General features: G+C 43.6%; 1 protein-coding gene across 1 annotated transcript in view; it reads right to left on the minus strand.

Annotated features, from left to right (window-relative positions):
- LOC102496134 (runt-related transcription factor 1) overlaps positions 1-20,334 on the minus strand; it is a gene marked incomplete at its 3' end in the record, with an annotated part of 291,565 nt that overhangs the window by 25,441 nt on the left and 245,790 nt on the right. Inside the window, exon 7 of the mRNA XM_027773948.1 lies at positions 17,704-17,895. Within this exon, the coding sequence (XP_027629749.1) occupies positions 17,704-17,895 (192 nt within the window). The remainder of the gene's footprint in view (positions 1-17,703; positions 17,896-20,334) is intronic.

Genomic DNA, 20,334 nt, shown 5'->3' on the forward strand with positions numbered 1-20,334 from the left:
TCTTTCCCTGGAGATGTGGGCCAGAGACCTGAGGGTTCAAAGAAGTAAGAGAAAGTTTCTGCCTACCTGGAATCCATCTCGGAACTCCAGTGTGCTCTGGGGGAGAGGTTGTGGGCTCATGACAGAATCAGATGGAAGACATCTCATCTGTCCCTGTTACTTTTTGATCTACGTTTCAGCACAGAGGGATGTCTCACCTGTGATGTTAGGGAAGCAGCACTCAAACACACATCTTCTCTGGTAACAACAGAAGGAAATGTACGGGGAGATGCCAAGGTGACAGGGACTGACAGATTGGCCCAGGAGTTGAGAGGGGAACCAGTCTGGTCCTCGGTGAGGACAAAGATGTCCTAGAGGAGATGGGGCAAGTGATGTGTCTTGAAGAATGGCAGCATTTGGATAGATGGAAAGGATGCTAATAAGGGGCTCTCTGGATAGGCAACCAGCATGGACCAAAGCCTGTGGGCAGGACTGACCACAGATGTTCAGAAGCCAGGAAGGAAGGCAGGTGAGCTAACATCACATAGTCACTCAGTGCCACAGCCTCCTTCTTGTTTGTCTGCTTAACTTTGGTTCATTTCAGAGCATGGATGGGCTCAGAAGGAATGGAAAGCTTTGTGGCCCAGGACAAGGCAAGGAGACATGGCTTGAGAATATGAAATCAGCATTTAAAATGGTCTCCAGGGCTAGCTGTTAGCATACTGGTTAAAGTGGGTGCATCTCACATGGCCACTGTGCAATTTGAACGTTTGAAAAACACTCTAGGTACATGTGTGTGAATGTCCAAAATCCAGAAAGGGAGGAGAAATAGAGGAGAAGAGGTTGCAGTGTGACCATCCCCCATGGGAGGTGTGTTCTCATTTTCCTTCAAAATCTCTCTCCTTTTCCAGTGAGCACATGTGCCCTCTGGGGGAAAAAAAAAAATGTAAAAAGGTCTCCATAGGTAGACTTTTTTTTCTGTATGAGGTCCTCCCAGCCATTAGCTGACTTAAAGGCAATATCTACTCTCTCAGCATGTTTCTCTGAGAGTAACATGTTCAGAGTGGGCTCGACCAGGAGTACAGGGCTGAGGGAGGCTGTATAACTCCCTGAAAGCCAAAGTGTCAACAGTGAGGCCACAGGGTCTTCACACATGGTGTCACTCAAGGTCACATAGCAGGGATTCAAACCCAGGTTGGAGGGCAACTGAAAGTCCCGAGATTTCCTGTAACTCATTGCTATTTATCATAGATCATGCTGTCACCTCTGAAAAGTTGTCCCTTTGTTCCGTGGGGGATATCAGCTGACATACATATAGAGATAGGGTAGTTTAGATAAAAGAGATTTATGCTGTGAAAAACAGATTGGCCCAGCTTCATCTCTGATAAGTCTTCAGCCTCAAATGAAATAAATGTCCTGCATTTTCTCTATTGTGTCTCTGAGGCCAAAGTTATGAGTCAGCAAGAGGACTTCATGCTTAAATCAGTTGTTTTTAGGAAAGAAGGATGGGGCCACCTATTTCTTATTTGAGGACAAGCAGTTAAGAGTGACCACTGGCACCCACATACCTCGCAGCTCGGGTTAGAGCCTCCCTATTGCAAAAGGAGCTGGGAGATTTGTTGAGCTACTCGAATTCCCAAGACATGGTAGCTACACAGGGGACTACCAGATGCTTCTACATGGACTCCTAACTGAGGGGTCTTGCACTTAAGGTGGTTTTCATAATTGAGAAACTTCTTGACTCTTATCCTTTGAGCCTCCCCTCCCCCATGGTAGGGTCCTGCAAAAAAGTAAGTCATTTCTGGGTGGCTTTGAACCCTGGAGTGCCATTAGCCTTGAGGGGCACCGAGCTAGACCCAGAAGAGCTCCCACTCAGTGGCTGCCTTGTGACAGGGTCTCTGAAGAACTGGATTTGCAAAGGGTCTGTAAACTAAGTGCTGGTAACCAACTCTTTTATCACAGGGACAGGAATGGGGACAGAGTTGCTATTTCATCTGAATAGTATAGAGCTGGGGGAGATTCCCCTTTGCTTTCTGTTCCAGTCACTGAAATGGCAACAATGAAGAGAAAAACAAGAGAACACTTTCACTGACAGATGCGTCAGAGTGGGAAGAGCTCATGTTTCAGCCCTGGGGTGGGGTGGGGGCTACACCCCTGTGCTTTTCCTGACTTTTCTGTCTCCACTGGGTTGCTCAATACCTGGGATGACTGGGAATTTATTCTACAACCAGCCTCGGGCTCCTTGTTTAGCAGTAGGAACTTCTTCATAAAAGGCTTACTGTTGGTATTGTTTGTTTTTTAATTTCCAAAAATAAGAGAGTTTATAATATGGGGGTGCGCAGGGAGGAGGAAGAAGGAGAAGGAAAGGGCCCAGGAGGCAGCTGACCCCAGGATTTCCCAAGACTCCCCTTGGCTCCCCCGACTCTGAGTCCCCTTCTCCTACTCCCCCTTCTTCCCTTCTGATGATTCTGAATGTGAAAAATAAGAGCAGCCCGAGCCGCCTGGGCTGGAGATGTGTCTAACAAGGCCTTCATTGTCTCAGACAGGTGTGAGATTGGACTTGATTCGGGGCCAACACCTCCAGTATCCGAGCCAGCTCTGTGAGCTGAAAACATGCACCAACCCTCCAGTAATACCACTGCAACCAGCCAGAGACTCAACAATTTAAGGCTTAACACACACAACATAAATCAGGGGAGGATGGACCAGCCGACCGGCAGCTTCTTGGGCAGATGCCTGCAGACTGTCTGCAGATCAGACCCGGCCTGTTTGGGTTATTTGAGACTTTTTTTTTTTTTTCTTAATATAAAGATGAGAAACTGGGTGGAGCAGTGCAGAAGCACTCGGGTGTTTGCCCTATCTTGTTCCAACAGCCCCTCTTTGCCTAAGTGCTGTTTTGAAGGGACTGCTCAGGACGGTTCACATTGCTACATCCAAATACTAGGAATGTATTCAAGTTAAGAAGGATAGGCAAAGGACAGTGGAGAGCTTGAGTATGGGGGCTATCTGTGTGACCTGAGGCAAGTCACTTAACCTCTATCAATTGCTTATCTGTCTTAAGAGGAGGAAGCCACCTCATTCTAGTTTAGCTTTCTATGATTCACTCATCTCCAGTAGTCAGACTTTCAAAGCTGCCATTAGAACAGCTCGAATCAGGGGAAATCATTACCCATGGGACAAAATTCACACCACAGCTGCTTGCTGGGCTTCTGAGTGGATGGAGTCATTTCTCTGAGCATAAAAATACTATTTCATAGCATTCCCCTTCATCAGTCTCTTCCTCATATCTGTTCTTTAGAAACTGGTGGCTCTCAGACTGAGGTAGCTTAGAGCTCATGCCCAATGGAACTTTCCAGTGCCTCTGAAAAGGGTATTTGGTCTGTACAAATTCCGGTGACATTTCAGGGTGGCTTTTGGCCCTGCCATTCATGACCCTGACCCTGAATTCACAGATAAGGACATGGCTGTTACAGGGATGCCTCTATCTGGTCCACACTCACTCAATCACACTGTTCTACATTACAGCCTTTAGAGCAAATGGCATGGAGTTGGCAGTGGTGGCGTCCTACACTGGGATGAAGAGACTGTCACTTAGCTCCAGCCTCCTGCCCCTCCCAGCCTCTCCCTGCCAGAGAGGCCTCTCGTTCCCACAACTGTGGCTCTCAGACTCTGTGCCGACACATTCACACACCTGTTTGCTGTCCTACTTCGGCCCAACAGCCCAAGCCACAGCCGCAAGCAGGCTTAAAGGGCCGGGCATGTGGGCAGAATCGGCACAGGGAGTATTTACTTAAAATCACATAGGAAGGTGAAACTTGGTTCAAAGAAACACTTTTGAAGTTGGTTCATTAAAAATGCCAAAGTGACTGACAATTCACATTTTCTAGATATGTCCAATTTGTGCAAGAAATGGGATAGATCAGGGTTCACCCCTGACTGCTGCCCATGTGGGCCCTATGGTTAGGAAGTGACCAGTCAACCCCACTGCAGCTGCTGGTTCCTGCCCAGGGAACAGGTCTGGGGGTGCTTGGTGGGGCTGAGAAGGGTGGAGGGTGGCTATAAGAAGGATACGTTATCTCTGCTTGTTAAGTATGCATTTCAACTTTATTAAAAATGGAGACACAAAAGAATCATATGACACAGAATCCAACCATGGATTCACCTCATTGAGGAGACCTTGTATTTCTAGAAAAAGACAGTATAAAGTAGAGCATAGTTAGATGTCCAAACATGTGAATGATTCCTACTGACAACAGGAACTTTGTTCTGTGGCTACAGGGGCCAATGGGAAGAGCACTGGGCACACAGCTTGAAGACCTGGATGTTAGTTATGCCCTAGGGAAGCAAATCACTGCGACTCTTTTGGCTCGTGAATAAAAAACAAAGGGCTTTCAGCAAAGAAGTAGACAGTGCCCTTCAACTTCAGCAGTTTACCATTCCCATCAGGTCTTATAGAGTAGTGGTTATAAGTCTCCCTATTTGAGTTTACTGAAGTAAACACATCTTGAGTGACAGATACCACTGAAACCATGACTGTCCTTATCCACTCCAAGGCTACCATCACTCCTGAGAAAGAATACAGGGAAGATAATCCTCAGAGTGTGTAGCTCTTAGGAGAGGACCGGTGTGCCACACCTGTGATACACCAACACCACCAATAAGAGCACAAAACAGCAAACAGTAAAAAGAGCACACTTAATGGGTACCAGGCTTTATGCTAAATATTCAACAAAAATACATACTAATCCTTGGGACGACTTGGTGAAGTAAAGAATAAATACATGGAATGCTTATCACATGCTTCACATAGAGTGTTCTTTGCCTGTTAACTCATTCAGTGCTCATAACTATCCAATAAGTTAGATAGTTTTATCATACCCCCCCCACCCCTTTCTTTTTCTGAGTTTTGCTATAGGGCGTGCATGTTTGCCAGAGACAGAGAGAGAGGAAAAGTGAGAAATCACACTCCCCCAAAGGGGATGGCCATACCACAACTCCTTCGCCTCCATGGTCCTCTTGGGATTTGGGTGTGCATGCACACACATCCATGTGATTTTCAAGTTGCTGGGTTGAGACTCCAACCACGCAGTCGGCCAATGGGAATCAGCCCCCTTAACCTTTGTACTACCTGCTGGCCCCTACTGTGCCCATTTTACAGATGGAGAGCAAAGACCCAGAGAACCTAGGTAATCTTTCAAAGTGAAGTAACTAGTCAATGGCCAGTCTGGGATTTGAGTTCCAAAGCTCAGATCCATTATCCTCCATGTAGATCTCAGTGTTAGTATTACAGACCCAGATTCTGCTTTCTTCTTAAAGTACACCCTGGGGGCTCTAGGTTTATTGAGTCCCTTCTGGTAATAAGATGGGAAGAATAACTCTATCCCAGCTGATGAAATGGATGGACAGAAGAATTGGTGTTCTGCCTTGACATCTGCAGGCTGCTGTGTGAGTCATGAATAACCAGAGAGAAAGTCTGAAAATTAGAGAAATTCCTTGTAGACTCACTAATGCATTACCCCCACCCCCAAGGCGTGAAAGAATCAAATGAGGAAATCGGGAAGAGATTCTGGAATCACAGTAACAAGATTTCCTTTCCCTTCCACCTGAATTGGCCATCTATAATTTTGCACAAATTCAATTTTAAGGTCATGCTTTGTAATTTGTGGAAAATCATATTAAATTAAACAGATTCATGTCTGGGCAATGACTTCTCTCTTTTAGCAACATATGGTGGCTCAGAGTCTCTCAAAGCTTGATCACACAGCAAAGATATTCACCCTCCTCTCAAATCAGCTTTTTAATCAGAAACAGACAGAGGGGCCTGGAGCATCCCTACTGGTTTCCCTGAGAATGTGAGGGGTGACTGTTAATCCCCAGAAACGGTACTATCCAGAATCACAGAATGTTAGAGTTTAAGACTACCTGGCTAATCACTTACATGATAGATGAAGGTCTGTGGCTTGGTAGTAAAGAAAACAGTGCCAGATCACATGAAAACAGCAGGCACCGCAGGCGAGGTCTTCTGGACAATGAGCCCCTTACCCATGTCATGCACCTATGCATGACTGGTGGTGGGGATCCAATGATCCCAAAACATCAGTCCATTCTAGAAGTGTAAACTGTTATTATTTTATTATTGTCTTGATAAACCTACAAACCAGACAATGTCCTTGTTGTAATCTTGCTGCCACAAGTGCTCTAATAACAACCCACATATAGACATAATCATAAACATAGTGTAATTTTAAAACTGGGAGAGGGGGAAGTCTCACGGTTCAAAAGCCTCTGTGTTCATCCTTAAGATACCAGCCTACTAGATGACCAGCAGAAGGCTCTCTTAAAACTCAGGCAATTATGCTTGTTCCATATAGAGGGCAATTTACAATAAATTACAGATGAAGATTAACAGACCTTGAGATGAGAGATCTAAATAAACCACTTAACAGGCAGAAAGGCCACGTCGAGCCCTTGAGCTCCTGCTGACTTTTACAGATATTTTAATAACTTTATCATTATATAATTTGCCATCTGATATGTGCAGAGAGATGCACTAATGGAGTGAAAGTGGCCACAACAGTGCAATAATCCCATGAGACTTAATAAACCACCATGTTCGCTTCACTTGTATGACCTGCAATTCTAAGAAGTGCAATCACAAGTCACATTATTTCTTTCTTCCTTTTTATCTCAAAATGTTCTTTTAAAAATCCCAAAGCAATTGCATGTATTGCAGCCCTTGTAGCAATGCAGGGAGGAACTGGCACAGCATAAGTTATCTGAGTCTTGGATCTAGCCTTGGAATGACGCAGGCTGAACACAGAAAGCTGCAGAGTGAAAAAGATTTCTTCCATTGCAGGAACCAACAATTTATGCAGTTGAGACACTTCACCGTCCCAGATGGCTGAGACACTGCCACCCAAGATAGCACTGACTGGCCTGGGCTCCTCAGAGGTGTAGATGGTCTGTAAAAATACCAAAGAGGCTGACCACTCACAGACCTTCCTTAGGGATGCTATGTTTTTATGACACCAGCGTGGTCACTCACAAGCCCCAGAGCTGCAAGATCCCAGCACATTCTCTTTCGTACTTCCAGAAGGCCAGGGTTGGCTGCTCTAGTGGCTCAGATCTTGTTAGATAGACCTGATTACACTGACTGGGTGTGAGAACCAAGATGGTGTGAAGAAGTAAGAATCACTTCAGTTTCTGGTGTTTGTGTGTGTGTGTGTGTTTTAATTCCTTTTTTTTTTTTTTTTTAAGAATTAGTTTATCTCATTTTTATTTATTATTATTATTTTTTAATTTGACCAGAGAAAGACTCAGAGAGAAATTGAGAAGCTGCCAGGTCTGGGACTGGAGCTTGGTCAGCCATGTGAGAGTCTAGTACCTTAACTACCATGCCATCTGCGGGCCCCCAGTTCTTGGTGTGTTTTAAAGCTCAGGTTTCATGCCACCACTTGGCTGTTAGGTGACTCGAGATGCACAGGTCCCCTCCTCCTCCTCATCCAGGCTGATTCCCTCCAGGTGGAAAACCAGAGAATTTCATCTCTAAGGAGACTAGCATTTCATAAAGGGGTAGTTAACACTTCTGATGTGTTCTATGGAGATTAAAATTATGAGATGCTTTTTGAAATCTTGAAACTATATTTGAGAAGTTCTAAACCCCAAACATGATGTCCAGGTGGTATGAAATGATTATGATGGCCAGGATTGTGGGTTTCGTATCATGTCTGGAGGACATGGTTGTTTATTTCTGTGAAACCTCTCTAACCCATGGCTCATTTGGGGCCCCAGTGCCATGGTTCTGTTTTCTCTTGAAGATGTTTGTATTTTGTAAACAGTAAATATTCTATTCCCATGCTATTTAGAAATACCTGAGTTGGCTAGAACCCAACCCAAAGAATTTCCATAGCTTGCTAATCAGAAATCAACTGAATAAGAAGTGGTATATACCTTTTTTGCCTATCAATTCTCAGGAGCACACAGAAAGACAAAAAATAAAAATGATTGGCTAATGTTTGTTTTTTGGGTGAGTGCTATGCTATATTTTTAAAACTATTATTTTATTTATTGTGGTAGGTAACCGAATCTCTAACATCAAAACATAAAATGTTCTGCCAGAAAGAGATTATGGATGAAAAGTCTATGGAAAGAAACTGGGTTTGTCAGTGAAGATTTTATTTACAGGCGTTTTGCAATAGGTATCTTTAATCTCCATAACAATTGGACTGTTCTGCTGCTTTGAAAGCAATTGTTCAATAACAAGAGAGTCTGCAGGAGACTGAGGCTTTAAGAGAGAAATGCAAAAATATGGTATAAATTGCGGTGGCTATTGATAAGTGGGGCAAGTGAGACATGCCTGGGTCTATTTTCCCAGAAAATTCAAACTGGGGTGTTCTGAGGGCCAGAGAGAAATATGAAAATAAAGAAGTAATTACATTTCCTCAATATAATTTAAGCTACAAATGTTGTATTTTAAAAAGCTCTAAAATAACTAAATTATAGTGGGCCTGAATTTCTGTTACTTAATGTGAGGAAAAATAATGCAAATGAGTACAATCAGTTCAATTTGGAGAACTATGCCTGAGGAGAAAATACAAAGAGTAGCTTTCTTTCTTTTTATAATTGCTAGAGGAAGCAGGCATTTGCAAGAGAGAGGCAGACAAAGAGAACATCCACGAGTCTGGCATAGTCATGCCACAATCCCTTCTATCCTGCTGGGATTTTGAACATGCAGGCACAAGAGCCCACCGTGTTCTTCAAGCCACCAGGTCTGGGATTCAAATCATGGTTGGCCATGTGGGATCCATCTCCCTTAACCACTAGGCTATGAGGGTGGCCCAAGGAGTAGCTTTCTAACCATAGAACCTTTTCCATATCAGCATATATTGTTCTTTTCTCAGTACTAAGTTTTGGTTAACTTTGCTACTACTTCACAGCTGCAGTTAAAATTTCTTTTTTAAATATGCAGATTTGAAAGACTATTTCCAGATGATTTGCAAATTTGGGATAATGAGATACACAAAATAAATCATCATCCTTTAGAAATGGGCATCTGGTCAACAATGCCTTACAACAAAACCATTTTTTCCTTTTAAAGGCAGCTTGCTACAAAACAACAGTGACATGCCTAGCTTGGGAGGTCAAATGCTTGAGTTCATCCCAGCTAGTTGCCTTTAATCTTCATGTCACCTTCTGTCCCTCTGCTTACTGCCATCTATGCTATAATGAGCTCATGGGGGTAGGGCAAGAGGCACCCAGGCCTTGTGTATCCACATCTGGCATGGCTACATAGACACAGAAAAGGGTCCACTTTCTCTACCACTAGCCTCTGGTTCCATCTGTATAAGTGCTCTAAAAATATTAAGAAAGATCTGATCTTATCCAGAAAAAAAAAAAAAAAAACCAGAAAATAAAAAACAAAACAAAAAACCAAAACATACATTTTTCTGGCTGGGAAATAAAAGTTCCAGAAGTTCTAGCAATAATGGGCTAAGATAATGGCAGCCAGAAGACATGACTGGGGTCTTGAATTTGCATTTACCTGTCCACTGTATTTATTCTGCAGCATAGACATGGGAAACCTACCTCTGGACTCATTTGATGTCCCATTTCCTTTGTACCTTGATATGATAGGTTGCATGTTAGCCTCAGGGAAGATATGTTTATGTCCTCACCCTGGAACTGTGACCTTATTTGGAAAAAAAAAAGGTCTTTGCAGCTACAAGTAGGTGAAAGACCTTGAGAGCACCATGGATTATCAGGGTGGGGCCTAAATTCAATGAGATAGAAGAGGAACTGACACAGAGAAGAAGGTCATAAAAAGAGGAAGGAAGACATTGGAGTGATATAGCCATAAGCCAAGTAATACCTAGGGCCACCAAGGGTTAGGAGAGGCAAGGAAAGACCCTCCCCTAGACTTTCAGAGGAAATATGGTCCTATTGATACCTTAATTTTGGACTTCTGGCCTCTAGAACTACTAGAGAATAAATTTCTGTTGTTTTAAGCCTTCGAGTTTGTGGCGATTTGTTATTGCAGCCTCAGAAAATTAATATGCTTGGTATTATTGATGCTAGTAGTCACAAGAGCTACCAGTTAGTTAGTGTTAACTGTGAGCTAGCCACTGGTTTTTGTCTCATAATAGTCCTAGGGTCTGCAAATATATTAATAGAGAGAGAGAGAGAGCCCCAATCAGGATTTCACATTGCAATCCTACCCCAACCTCTGCCAGTCAGGATCACGGGCATATGAATACACATACAGCATGCACAGGAAGACTTCAGGTTTGGGACATGAACCCGAGACCTTCCCATATGGCCTCAGCATTATGAAGCTTGTGTCATCACTATGCCACTGTGCTTAACCTACAAGTATGCTTATGACTCTCATTGGGGGATGAGATGGGAAAACCAAATCTCAAAGAGGGTAAGGAATTTGTCAGAAAGTCCCAAAGTAAAACTAGAGGCCAGTTTTTAACCAACCAGTTTGCCTGTGGTCCCCATTCTTAGCCACTATGCTCTGTGATCTTTCTTGGCTGTCAGATTCCTACCTTAACTCTGGCCATCGATAAAAAATAGTGCTCCAACTATGGCTTTGTTAAAAAACGAGCTCTCTTTTGACGAAACCTTTTATGCATGTGTGCGCTGGACTTGAGATTTGCAATCACAAAAGATAAAGCCCTGAAGTGAACCCTTTTTTCTTCAAATTAGAAAGGGTCTCTACGGGGTACTAATGACTTGCTCCTGAAATTATGGTCTGATCACTGAGCAACACCTGTGAAAACTCTTGGTCTGAAAATAAAGCGCCGCTAAAACATGGTTTGTGATTACTAGGGTGCTGACAGCTCACCAGGTTGGTGGTTCGTTTGAAGGGCTGGTTTATTAAGTACTTAGCTGTATGGTGCTTGTAAATACACCATGGGCATTTGAGTAGTGCTGTTCAAGGGAGTACTGTGTTGATTACTATGTCTGTCCATGAACAGCACAGAGAATAAACCTAAATTCCGGCTACAACTCTGAGTAGCATGCAGCAACTCAAGTTATTGAGCAAATAGGAGGCAAGGACAATGGCCAGTGTCAACCACATCCGACCCAAGAAACAAGGCAGAGACAGGCCAGGATACAAAGGCCAAAGGACTCTTTTCTCCCCTTTCTTCTTTCTCGTTTTGAATGTCTATGTTGCAGTTCCTTAGGCTAAGCTTTCAAAACTTTTCTTAAATGTATAGTTTATGTTATACCAGTTAAGAACATAAAAAAACAGTAATGGAGTTCTCAGCTCCTACCTGGAGAGTGCTTCTAATTCTATGAACTTGTAACCTTTCTGCCTGCTAGTGAGAAGCAGAAGGGCAGACGGCAGTTTTCACCCCACAAACCAACACAGTTCTTTTTCACTGTTTTCCATTTCTCTTTCCCCTTCCTTCTGTTCTCCTTCCTTTCCTTCCTTCCTTCATTTTTATTTATCAGGGGCTCTTCCAAAAGTTTATGGTAAATGTATATTATAAAAAAACTATGCACGTATTTCAAAATTTTTGCACCAAAATAAACTTGTGTGTGTGTATATCACACACACACATATATATATATATTTTTTTTTTAAAGAGAGATTTTTACTATAGGGTGTGTGCTCTCACTGGAGAGACAGAGAGAGACAGAGAGCCAGAAGGCAAAAATACACCTCCTGGGGGATGGCCACGCTGTAATCCCTTCTCCTCCAGTCTCCTTTTAGGATTTTGGGCATGTATGCACTCGCGCCTGACATAATTTTTAAGCTGCTGGGTCCAGGACTTGAACTGTGGTTGACTACATGGGAGTGCAACAATGTAACCATTATGCCATCTACTGGCCCCTAAACTTGTATTTAAAAAAAAAAATAGGTTTTTTTTGCCAAAGGGCATGTGTACTCACCTGAGAGAAAGAGAGAGAGAAACTGAGAAATCACCTCCAAGTGGGGAATGGTCATGCCACAATCTTTTTTCCTCCATTCGCCTTCTGAGACTCTGGGTATGCACTCACACATGCCCAGCATGATTTACAAGCCACCAAGTCCAGGACTCAAACCGCAGTCGGACGTGTGGGAGTCCAGGGCCTTGACCACCGGTCAGCCCCTAAACTCATATACACATACATACATACATACACACACACATATTTTAGAGAGAGATTTTTGCTATAGGGTGCATGAGCTCAATGGAGAGACAGAGATAGAAAGCAAGAAATCACCCCCCTGCTGCCCGGGGGAATGGCCACGCTACAATCCCTTCTCCTCCATTCTCCTCTTGGGATCTTGGGCACACATGCACATGTGCCCAGTGTGAGTTTTAAACTGCTGGGTCTGGGATTTGAACCACAGTCAACTATGCGGGAGTCCAGCAAAATAACCATGATGCTATCTGCTGGTCCCCTGAACTCAAAATTTCACCTAATTTCACTTTTCACAAACTTCTTGAATGCTTTTGTATTTATAAGAACATCTGAATTAGGCTTGTTTTCAGTGTAAAATTCTAATGCCATAAACTTTGAAAGGTTCTCAAACCCTAGTAGTGAAGATAGGAGTTATTTTAAAATAAAACCATTCTCTTTCCATGTTAACAGCATGTTTTATAAGTTGATTTCTGGAATCATGCATATTTTGCTTTGTGCAACCATTAAGTGATCATTTACATATGAGAGTTTCTGGTATTTGATCTTAGCTTCTACCTGCAAGGTAATCAGACAGCCCTCACCCCTACCTTACAGAACTGCTAGAAGACAAAGGGAGGGAGAGAAAAAAAGAGAAAGTGAGAAAGGAAGCAGAGGTGTGCAATTGAGTATTTCACCCCCAGATTCTGAAGGGGATTTATCTCCTCCTCCTGCTGGGAGGTCAGAAAGGTTTTCTGCCTTTTGTCAATCCAGCTGATAAAGAGAAAATCAGAAGGACACAAGTAACCCTGTGCAAATGAGAAACAAAGTCTATTCAGTCTCTCAAACAGTTTCATGGACACCAACAGCAGAATGTAGTCTTTCCAAAGCAACTTTTTCTTTTCTTTTCTTTTTTTTAACGGAGAGTTTTGCTAGTTGTGCTCACTGGAGAGATAGAGAGAGAGAGAGAAAGCGAGAAATAACCTTCCCATGGGGATGGCCGCACTGGAATCCCTTCTCTGCCATTCTCCTTTTGGGATCTTGGGTACGCATACACACACATGTCACTGGGTCTGGGACTCAAACAGTGGTGGACTATGTGGGGGTCCAGTGATGTAACCATTGGACCAACCATCAGCTGGTCCCTCCAAAGCAGCTTTATCTTTGGAAGAAAATAGCTATCAAAATAAACATCATTTGGAATACTAACACTCAGGAGATGATTTGAGAGGTCAGGGTCCCCTTTTGGTTGCGCAGGACTCTCAAAACAAGGTACCCACAGTCCTAAAGTGGGTCAGATATTTTCTACTTTGAATATCTAAAAGACCTTGGTGCCAGTGGCCCCCAAGAGAGACTCCTACTTGCAGGAAGGCAGTTGTCCCAGGGAAGGAAACAAAGAGTGATCAGGAAGCCCTTTCCCTGCCCAGACATTCCTCTTTTACTCATACTGAGAGATTCGTTATTCTGAATTCTTCGTTTCTTTTCTTCTTCCCATATTTTTTTATAGCTTCTTCTTCTTTAATTCTTTTTTTTTTTTTTTGAGAGGTTTTTGCTATAGGACGTGTGCGCTCGCCAGAAAGACAGAGAGACATACCCCCCCACCCCCCAGGGGGCATGGCCACGTAGCAATCCCTTCTCCTCCATTCTCCTCTCAGGATCTTGGGCACACACGCACATGTGCCCGGCATGAGTTTAAGCCACTGGGTCCGGGACTCAAACCATGGTCAACTACATGGGAGTCCAGCGACATAGCCATCACACTAACTGCTGGTCCCCTTCTTTAATTCTTAAAGGGCAATGGGGCAAGGTCACATGGCAATCCTTTTTCTTCCATTTCTTCATCCTGTCAGGAGTCTGGACCCAAAGGTACTTGCGCTTGGCATGTTTTTCAAGCTGCTGGGGCTGAAGTTAGAACTACAGTTGGCCATGTAGATTATGGCTGGCAATGCACCGCACTTAATCACTGTGATATGGGGCTGGTCCTCTTTCCTCCCTGTCTTTAAATACAAATGTACATATACCATAAAGAGATAGTATATTAAGGCACTCACCACAGAGCCTGGCCCTGAAGTAGTAATATACTATTACAAACATCTAATCATAACATGACACATTCAATACAAACTGTCAAACGAGTGACCAGACCTACACTTCTTTCATGTCTCATCTGGCAATTGGGATTCTTCTTGACACTTGTCAGCCTTACCTACTCCATCCTTGACCCAAGCTTGCAAGCCCAGGCACACCTGCCACCCCACCTGCACGTTTGTAGCCAAAAAGGTCTGAGTTTCAGTCCAATTTCATCCCTTATCATCCTAAAGGTGCTGGGCAATTTTTAATTTTTGAAGCTCAGTTCCTCTGTGCATAAGCCATATCACAGGACTGCTGTGGGCACAGAATTAAGGCAAAGGTCTGGTCCATGCCAAAATGCATCAGAACTAGTCTAAGTAAAGAGCTAAGCCTTACAACTAGATGTTTACAAACCTCAAACGCCCATGAACACCACAACTGACCTCTTAATTTACTGGGGTTTGACAGTGTTCTGTATCAGAGTGTATCTCCCAATTCTCATCTTTCCAGAAAGGAAGATGTTACTCAGCCTTAAATGTGATTTGTCATATTTGGTAAATCAGGAGTCAAATTCTTAAAATACTCGCTTGGATTGCCTAAAGCCATCTCTAAGTGGGAGGTATGACTGAACAGGCACGGGTACCACTGACTCTCTAGAATCTGCCTCATTCCATCTTTTAAAATGTATGTAAAGGAATTCTAAAACTCAACCATAGAAATTAATGATGCTGTCTTGACTTGCATAAACCTGCAGCCATGACAAAATGGCTTTCTATTTAATTTTAAGACCTAGTAAAATAGGAAGTTGAAATTAACCTCAGCCCTTTTATAGTTAAAACCTCAACAAATAAACAGTGGTTTGGTGGCATGGCAACCTGCCTCTTCCTCCATCTGTACCTCACTTCAGATAACTTGAGGTGTCTATTTTGAGTGATTCTCAAGCACATATGATTCCAGATACACAGAGGTGCTATTCTATACCTGTGATTTCCTGCTGTAGAGGTACTGCAGAACCTTCCCTATGAAGTCCTAGCAAGCAGGGCCCCCAGCAATCTCTGAGCTCCCAGTTGCTGGCATTTCTATAAAGCTGAAAAGCATTCACATGCTGGTCTAACACTGAGATAGAACTGCTCTGACTGCTTTTGGGGTACTTTTCTTCAAACTACTGCTGCTGTTTCAAAGACAGCCATAAACACATCCTATATTTCTTAAAGTATCTTCTTAAATACAATGTAGATGCTCTAGGGATAAGCCTGCAAAATAACCATTTTAGTACATGTCAAGAACAAAATGAAGGTCTTGGCCAGAACAGACTTTCATGTAATCCCTGTTAAACTTTCTAATTTCAAGGAAAAAATGCTCAGTGGTTTGCTCAAAACATGACAATGATAAAACAGCATTTTCTCATAGAAAATTAGAAAAAGAAAGAAAAATGAAGTAGCTTTATACAGAAATATACCGGATACTCATTTTTAACAAGTTTTCCTACAAGTTTACAAGTGTGGACTGAATATCAAATTCATATTTTGGAAAGAAAGAACATCAGTAATATAGTTAACACATTCTTTAGAGTAGAGACAAGCCTCTAGGGCACTCTTAAAAGCCAGTTACAATTGCTCAGATGTTGCAGAAGAAAAAAGTTTTGAAAAGGAACAGAAAAGGGTGATGCTTGGTGTTAAACCCGATACTCTGCTAAGCATATAGGACTGCAAAGAGCTGAAGAATGCCCACCCATGGCAATGTCTACCCGAGAGCTGCTGTGAGACAAGAATTCAACGTGCCACCCCCCATCCCAACCTTTTTCAGTAAAGAGGCATATCTGGTGGAGAAATCAGATTAGGTTCACTTTTCACCAAAACTATGTGAAATAAGACAGACACAATGGTGACAATTTCAGTTTGTCCCTATTGGTTATATTTCCCATTGTTTTTAAAAATGCCTGATATTTTTGGTTCCAATATCACTATTAAAAAAAAAAAAGCAAATCCCCTTAGGAGCCTGGTAGTATAAATAGTCAGCTAGTGATGATAGAAGGAGAAAACAGAAGTCTTTCCTTTGATATTATACAGGGAGTCCGACGGCATAACGTAACTTAAATGACCCTAAACTCAAGATGAAAGGTCTCAAGAGTTTTCTTTTTAGAAGGAAAGTATCTTCACCCCAAGTTTCACCTCTCGCACTTATCTTCACCCCAAGTTTCATCTCTCGCACTTAAAGTACTATTTGACCTCATTTAACATACATAGTTGCATTTTGGAGTTAAAAAAAATCAATGTATATATTTTGAATTATTCCTACTGATTATCAAGTACCACAAAACCTACAATTCCATAAGGCCTCTTCCTAAATACAACTGAGACTGTAGATAAGATTCAAGTTTTCATTATTATATAAAAGGACTACTCTACAGCCACTTACCATGTCCATGGTATCTCATGGGAAGATTTCTTTGGGAATTTTCTACTTGATTAAAAGTACATCCCTCAGAAACATGACTGTTGGAGTTAGTGGCATAGGCTGTCATGCTGTGTGGAAATAGTAGGCATAATCTGAGAGAGCCCCATGTTGGTTAACCCCAGGAGAGAGTGATTGGCCTGGAAATCCCAAACAACAGACCACGCACATCCCACAATACAAGGCACACACAGAAAATGCCTAGGGCCACTCATTTCTGCTGTCCAAGGGGACGAGGAACTACCACATTTGTTCCAGGCCACCTTCCCTTTCTCCTTGATGTCTTGCTTCTCTTTTCCTTAGAGTTTCACAAGCCTGCTGCTTTAGGAAGGAACAGTGCTGTGACCATATCACGCACAGCTGCGTCCTGTACGGCACAGAGACAGGACTGCGTTTCGGATGTGAAATGGTATCAGAGAGCAAACAGTCATTGACGTCAGTGCTTCCAAAGTGTAAATGAACTTTGTGTATTATCTCATTTGGCACAGCGGGCTTTATGCAGTTATTGCATTTTGCAATGCTTTTGTAATTACCAGTTAGCCTCACGGAGTGGTGGGAGCAACCTGCATTCTTTATTGATTTGCAAATAATACCCTTGATGTGACTGTATTCACAGAGTCCTACTATTTCTTAATATTTTTAAAAAACATGTTAGATAGAAAACCTAATAAAATAATCATCTGAAGACAAGGACTTGAGACATCCTTCCCTTCATCTTGTTTAACACACGTGTGTGTGTTTGTGTTGTCAAGCCTAAGGGTATGTAAGAAAATAGCATAGCCAAGGCTAACTCTTAAAAAAAGTCTGTATATATAAAATTCCATATATAGACACCCTCAGCCACATCTCTACTTCCTATGCAGCACCTTTCAGCCTTGGAATCTTGTTACAATGCAGAGCTGCCTCTGTAGGTCTGGGATGGGGCCCAAGCCTCTGCATTTCCAGCAAGCTCCCAGGGAGTGATTTGGTTTAAGCAGCAAGGATGGTCTGGTGAATAGGCCTGACAGGTTGTGCATAAGGGGCTCCAGCTGTGAGTGGTGGCCCATGTTAGGGTTAGGCAGCAAGTGGCTTAATCCAGGTACTTACCCTGCATCTGACTCTGAGGCTGAGGGTTAAAGGCAGTGGAGTGGTTCAAGGAGGCCCGAGGGGTGGGCGTGGGGGCTGGGTGGTGTGGGCTGACCCTCATGGCTGTGCGCCGTAGCTGCTCCAGTTCACTGAGCCGCTCGGAAAAGGACAAGCTCCCGGGCTTGGTCTGATCATCTAGTTTCTGACGATGTCCTATTGTGGGGAGTGGGGTGAAGGGGAGAGAGGGGGAGAGGGAGGCAGGGAAGGAGGGAGGGAAGAGATCAGAACATGTATTGTGGATTTCCTAAAATTGGGGTTTCTGGTCTTTTCCCTCCCTCTCCCCTCACCCCAATATGAATTTGCTGGAGATGTGCCCCTTGGGCCAGCTGAGTCCCCTTCCATCACACCGGCCACGGGGTGCTCACCTAGCCTGGGCCCCAGCACTCACCCCAACCCCCTGCACCCACCTCTACTGGGCAGACTGCAGGGGGATGCAGGGCTTGGTGGTGGTGGTGATGGCCAGAGGGAAAGAAGGTGCATTAATTATTGGCACTAGGCCACACACTGTGAGCTAAACTGGCAGCCAGGAAAGGTGATCTCCCAGCAGGCCACTCCTTACTGCAAACCCAACCACCAGCAGGTTTGAGAGGCAGCAAAGTGAGCCCTGTAGCCTAGGCACGCCCCTTCCAACAGGAAATGAGGTGTGGCTGCAAACCCACAGCCCCTGGTGAGGTCGGATTTCCTGTTACTTGTAGGGTAGCCCCTCAGTCTCTCTGCCTTTCCTCTCCTCACAGCCCTTTCAAGAGCATTCTTTTTAACCTGAAGCCAATTCCCCAGATGCACCCCTAAGAGGGATAAGACAAGAGGTATACCCAGGGCCTTGTCCAATATTCTCAGCAGGAAGGACCAAATAGAGCCCATAGGGAGAGGGAGCTGCCAGCCCATTTGATGTGCTTCCCCAGAGGGCTCAGGAATCCCAGGTGGGAAGGTGGGCCTCTCAGTGTCTGCAGATACCTGGCCTTTACCTAAATCACTGTCACTGAGAAGCAGTGAGTAGAAGCTAGGCACATGGGACAGGCCAGGAGAGTTAGGCCTCTGGTCTACCTCTGATCCCTCTGATTCCCCATCAGAATGTCTTTAAACTAGAGATGGAGCTGCCACACAGAGCTGAGGATCCCGTGAAGGGTGAGGGCACAGAAGCTGGGTGATTCATTCCTCTTTCAAAGAGGATGGCCTCCTGCTCCTTCCTCACCCCTGAGGTTGTTCGAATAAAGAGTTCTTGAATAATTTCACAAAAAAACCAATTGTTGAATGGCCTCAAAACCAGCTTGGAGAAGCAGCCTCCTTGTTGGTTCTATAAAGTGCTCTTTCACATGACCTGACATTTCTATTCCTAAATTAGAAAGAGGGTCCCTTGATTCCAGTCGTCCTAGCCCATGGTAGGAGTGGGGCTGGGAGAAACATATTTCAGTGCAGCTCCCAATTGCTACAATTATAAAATTAAATTGTATAACTTGTATTCTGGCTCCAAATCTCCATGGCTTGCCATTTCTTCCTGCTGCTGGGCCCCTTGGCACAGCGGACAGTGTCTCAAATTCCAGACCAGAAAAAGGGCCCACTATATTGCAGTGATTTTATCATTAACAAGACCTGTTTGGCTCTGAAATGAGGAAAAATACTTAAGCATAATATTTGTGTAGTTCAAATGCAACGCTCCCTCTTTTCATGTGTCACCAAGGCAAATCTGGACTCTGATTCAGCGCTCCAGCCCACAACACTCGCTTGAACGCAAACAGCCTGAGTCACGCAGGCTCGGCACACATGTGAGAGGCCTCTTACGGGCTGAGTATTTTAAGCACCAGCTTTGTGGACAAAAGGGGCCAAGTCCCTGAGCAACCCCCACCATCTCTGTCCCTCAGAAGTATGAAAATGGTTTTTTCTACAACATTCGATGTCAGGTGATTGTGGCATAATTGAGTGTCTCTGGATGGAGCTTTCCTTGTCTCTTCCCTGCTCTTATCTCTGTGTCTGATCCTTGACAAATTGAAAAATCTTAAGTTTTGTTGCAGAAAACCAAATTCCAGTCAAAGCTATTCAAAACATAGTAAGTCCTTTAAATGACTCCCAAAGTCTATTGCCTGGTATTAGGAACCAAGGAAAGAAAAAGGCAGGACAAGTGATTCTGGAGAAATCTGCCTACTGCCTCAGAAAGAATTCTGGTCGGGGAAAGGCTTCTAACAGGTCTACTGCCCAGTTCAAAACCTCACATTCTGTGGGTACCCAGTGGTATAATGTGAAAATACCACATAAAGAATGGTGAGCGACCCGGGGGAATGATGTGTGTGAGATCATTCCCAATATGTGGTGTGCGATGCGGCAGAGTCTATGGCCAGCCTTTGAAGTAAGGCTGCAGTTGTGTCTGCTTGGGGACATGTGCTATGGAGAAACCCCACAGGAATAAGTCATTTCAGGTAAGGCACTGAACAAGCCAGGCACAGCATCAGGTTATTATTATTATTATTATTATTTTATTAGTCCCCTCTCACTACCCTATGCTTAAAAAAAGTTTCAATGTGAGCAATTTCTGTACCAGCTGACACCTGCCAAAATTGTAGTCATTTACAGAGATTAACTGATGACTGTCTGCTTTAG

The sequence above is a fragment of the Tupaia chinensis genome, unplaced genomic scaffold, assembly GCF_000334495.1.
Source record: "Tupaia chinensis unplaced genomic scaffold, TupChi_1.0 Scaffold000392_1, whole genome shotgun sequence".
NCBI lineage: Eukaryota > Metazoa > Chordata > Mammalia > Scandentia > Tupaiidae > Tupaia > Tupaia belangeri.